General features: G+C 41.0%; 1 protein-coding gene across 1 annotated transcript in view; it reads right to left on the bottom strand.

Annotated features, from left to right (window-relative positions):
• The window catches only part of LOC103523293 (putative leucine-rich repeat-containing protein DDB_G0290503), a gene marked incomplete at its 3' end in the record, with an annotated part of 9,096 nt that extends 4,787 nt beyond the window's left edge, over positions 1–4,309 (bottom strand). The window contains exons 1-3 of the mRNA XM_026832925.1: positions 4,175–4,309; positions 3,543–3,707; positions 2,673–2,802 (exon numbers count right to left, since the gene is read on the bottom strand). Coding sequence (XP_026688726.1) covers positions 2,673–2,802; positions 3,543–3,707; positions 4,175–4,309 — 430 coding nt within the window. The remainder of the gene's footprint in view (positions 1–2,672; positions 2,803–3,542; positions 3,708–4,174) is intronic.
• Between the last annotated feature and the right edge of the window lie 528 nt (positions 4,310–4,837).

The raw sequence follows: 4,837 nt of genomic DNA, 5'->3' as shown, positions 1-4,837 counted from the left end.
TGGTATGAACGACACCATCTGTTAATACACAATATTATGTTGTAAACATAACTAATACTTAACAAAGGGTCCACTTACTATTGACGCGTCAATTGTGGTCACCTGGTGTAAGAGCGGTGGGTTATAGTGGCTGCTCATGCGTGGTACAGACTGCATTGCCTAATTCGAATCATTGTCCAGTCTCTGATGTCTTCTTCTACTTCTGCCACAGTTACAATTTGCTGCAGCACATGATCTCCAATTTATGGCAGAGAAAGTATGACATCTCCTTGACATTTGGCTCCACTTTAATGGCAGAGAAAATGAGGTCCGCGATTTTCTACAAGAAAACCTGGTCTCCTTGAAACTGCTGTATTTTAGTTTAGTGTTAGTTTAGTTTAGAATAAATTACATATAGTTATAAATCCAATAACAAGATGGTGGTCCAGTTCTATTTTTATTTGTTTATAATACCTTTATGGTTTATATGTTTTACCCAAAATTTTGAACATTTTGCTTCTCTGTCTCCTATGGTTAATTTTTCTTTATTTCCATATTGTATGATGGTAGGGTTAGGCCTTGGGGGTGGTTAGATTCCTGGTCCAAGGCTAACGTAGGCTTGATGTCCAGTCCTTGACGGAAATTCCTCATTTTCGGAGGGGAAAATTTTTTAAGCCAATTATCTAAAATTTCCCGAAGTTACCGTTACAGGAGACTATACATCCGTATCCCAGAATAGCAAGGGCTTTAGACTCTTTTCCATACCTGTCCTATCCTCCTTTCGAACGTCAAAGCTCTACTTTAGGATTACACAAATCCTATTTCCAGTCATGGCCGCCCTTAGCTTGGACTTGGATCGCGATGAAAGGTTCGATACCAGCCACTCATATCGTTCCCTTGTTCCCAAACTTGAATTATTGTCTTGCTAATGTAATTCATGTGTTAATACTTATTTTTCAGTCTAAGATTGCTATTTTCAAACAACGATTCTTAGGGTTTAGACAAGGTATTTCACGAACAGCCTTTGTACGACAGAAATTTTTCAGAGCTAAATAAAAACGCATAGCTTGACTTTTTCGAGTTCCTAAGGACTTTAGAAGAAAACCTAGAGATGCATCAGTTAATAGAACAATTAAAGCTAGCGTCCACCTTATAGTTCGCACCGGGTGGAGTAAGAGTTGCTGCTAGTCCTTCTACTTTAGCAATCACCGCCTAAGGCTCCTGCTCCATTACTGCCGCCATCTCCTCCTCTTCCTCGTTCTTCATCCTTCTTCTTTGTTCTCTTCTCCTCCTGCCACCTCCTTTCACCTCCTCCCCTCTTCTCCCTCTACCTAAAACCTTCTCCGTTCTGTACACATAACTTGTACTTGGTCCACTAAAGTACATACCCGACGTCCAACGACGCTAGTTCCAGGTTCAAGTTCAGTGTACTTTAAACAGCCTAAGCAAAATTAGCCCCCCTCCCCCTTTATTTAAAGCGATGCGAACGCACTGAGCGAGAGAAAGGGCCGGACCATTCTTCAAGGATGAAGAATTACTGGCACAAGAGAAAGCAGGAAACCATAGGAATTCCGCTGGGGAGGCCGAAACGAAAAAAAAAGAAAGAAATTGAAGTAATGATGTAAAGTAATGATGAAGTAAAGAAAATGAAAAAAGGGGAAGAAAAAAAAATATGAAGTAATAATAAAATCTATATTGCCATTCAGACCTTGTAACAGGGAAAGATAAGAAGGGAAGAATCGGCTAGAAAAGGAGGGGTATACCGTATAGAGCAGGCCTAAAGGCTCGCCCTCGACTCTTAATTGAAAATTTTTCTTTTGATAAGTATGTATGGACCCGAAGAGAACATTTCCTTGGTGTTGAATATTTAAACCACATTTTCTCAAAATCGGGTTAAACCGTTCGAGAGTTTATGTGAAAAATATAGCATGCCAAAATTAAAGGGGAAATCGTAATTCCACTACAACTGCCTGACTGGACTAGCTACTGGGCACCTCCGTCCTATATTGGCTGACTGGGTCCTGGCCATGCCTCATCCTGCTGATTAGACCCGGGTCACCATCTGCTGCATTATTCTGGCGAGCTGCCCTGCCCTCAACTGTTGATTCGCGTTTCCAGGATCCAGTGCCAAACTGTTTGAGTCTGCCTCAGCGGCTGGACCCGGTCACTACTTACGATGTCTGAGACTGGGTAACACTGGTAATTCAGCCATCAAAGTAACAAAGAAATGAAAATTAGCAAAATGAATGAAAAACACATGAGTATTGGTTACAAGTCGGAAGAAACAGAAATTAGAAATAATAGACACACTAAGGATACGGATTATTTTGGGTATTTACTTGATTTGAAGAGCTCGCACAACAGTAACTGTGTGAAGCGTCCATATCCTAACAATTGGGTTGTATGAAATCCCTAATAGCCTGTTTGGGGGTAACCTCCAGTAGGTCTGACATAGGGTTGAACTCCGTTTAAGTTCTAACTTTTGAATTAATCAATTAGATTAGTTGATTAAAAAAGAAAAAAAAAAATCAACCAGATTGCTTATATCCAAGAGCATTCAACGGAGTTTTCAACACTTTGGTGCGAACCAGGCGTCCATGAAGAGAGTTTCTTGTTTGTATGTCAGTAATATACAGTGACAAGACCTTCGCTCGACCTGCCTGAGACCCAGGACTGACTATCTGCTGACTAGCGACTGTTGATGCTAGACTTTGGCATACCCTCTTGAGGCAGCACCAGGAGCTCAATAAGACGCTGCCCATGGCGCTCCTGCTGATCACTACTGCTGCTCTCTGCTGTTGATCCATCTCGGGTGATTCCACGCTAGAACAGAACCAACATCTTATGAGGTGAAAAATTTACATTAACTTGAAGGAAGTATAAAGCCGCAGTATAAGATAGGAAGCACCAGGCATAGTGGCGTGAGCCGAGATAGTCATACCAGCTCATAAATTCCAGCCGAAGGTACCAAAATTTGGACATACATAATGCGTGACTTAAACATTTCATAAACTTAATTATAAACTCCCTCGATCGGAACATTCATTCTAGAATTGTTAGCATTAATTGTCGAAGCCTCTAATATGAATTTCAAATTTTACGACAATTACTGCGTAGATTAAAGGACTTTTATTTAATTAGATCCTAATAAGGATCAGGATAGATGAAATTGCAATTGTCCTGTAGTTTGAATGCACATAGATAAAGAGATCTCCAATAAAACCTTGTAATACTGAAATCAAGGTCGGATCAAATTACAGTGCAGTGCTACCACTAAAAAAGAAACACGTCTATGACACATTCTTTCATGTTGCGTGGACTCGGTCGGACTCTCCGCCCGAAGCTCGTTGCTGTTATGCATTGCCCTTTGCCACTGTCTGGTACTATGCGCTAGTCTAGTTATGCATGGATTATAGCAGCTATCAATTGGTAGACCTGGCGTTTCTCACTAAGTTACCTCATAGCGCTAGTCCACCGGCATAGTAATTCTCCACGCATATGAGAAGGAGAGGCGTTTTCATTATTTATATTAGAGCGGATAAGATAGGTGAGGTGAGAACGACCACTGATCGCGTGCGCGGGAGAGTTCTATACCATTGGCAATAGATATAGAAGCGAATGTGTGGTTTATCCGCCGACGGCAGCCATGCGTTTTGCGCTCTTAGACATGGTGTTGACTTGCCCATTAGTCGCGAGGGAAGATCTTCCTGAGTTGGTTTGAGCTCTAACTACACAGTGTATAAGAAACGGGTTGTATTAAGAGTGAATTTTCATTGTGTTGCTTAAATTGTAGCCGTATACATCTCGACCACTTTATGCATGTCAGCTGAGAGATTTGTATTTGGCTTTCAATAAATTGAAATAAATACAATGCTTTTTTTTATTTTATTTTATTTGAATTGAATTGTTTTGCGGATATTAGAATGATGTCTGATAATTTACCTAATGACTCTGAGCTAACTGAGTGCTTCTGTACACTGATGGTGTCCTGGATAGTAATGTATTCTTCTGTTGCAATAGCACATCATAGTCACCTGGTCAGCTTATCTCTCTCCTCTCTCAGTTCTCTGCTATGGTTCTCTCCATTTCCCCATATAGTCTGGACTAGGTGCATTGGATGGTCCAGCCACCCCCGAGGGTTTTCATTTCTTCATTGATTGATTCTCCAACACCTGGGTTGCCATCTCTGTTTTGCATTTTCCTTCAACACTTCCTTCATTCTCTCCTCGCGCTGTGTTAAGGTTGCCTTGAAAGTTATCTCATCTTGCTGCTCCAGTGTTGTCTTCTCACTCTCATACTTGGCTATCAGTTCGTCTTTACTCTGATCCATGCCTCGTGACTTTCATTGCGGGCTTTTTCCTTCTTGCCTTGCTTGTCTTGGCTTTAATCTTTCTCCTTCCAGGCGTTTGGTTGTCTCTTCATATTGTGTCTTGTAGCGTCTTGCTATCTTCTTCAAGTTCTCTATTAGCGTACTCTTATTCACCACATCCTTATTCACAGTGTCTAGTTGTGTAGTAACGTTCGCTAGTTCTGTTTTTACTGTTTCTAGTTCTGTTTTGACCGTGGTTAGTTGAGATAGTTCTGTCTTGCTTGTGTCTAGTTCAGCCTTGACTTTGGTTAGTTCTTCCTTGGTATGTTTCAGTTCTTCAACCTGTTTGGTAAGTTGGTTTAGTTGTTCTCTCTGGTTGCTATTGTCAGCGCGTAATGTTTTCAATTCTTCCAGATTAGCACGGTAGGACTCCCGTTCACTCATCAGTTGTTTTGCTAAAGTATCTTTCTCTAGATTCAGACGTTTAATATCTTCTGGATTAGATTTGTTTGCTTTCTCTACCAACTCATCTGATCTCTTCTTCCACAT

Source organism: Diaphorina citri, unplaced genomic scaffold, assembly GCF_000475195.1.
Source record: "Diaphorina citri unplaced genomic scaffold, Diaci psyllid genome assembly version 1.1 scaffold19005, whole genome shotgun sequence".
Classification (NCBI taxonomy): domain Eukaryota; kingdom Metazoa; phylum Arthropoda; class Insecta; order Hemiptera; family Psyllidae; genus Diaphorina; species Diaphorina citri.
This window is presented reverse-complemented; position numbering and strand designations above follow the sequence as displayed.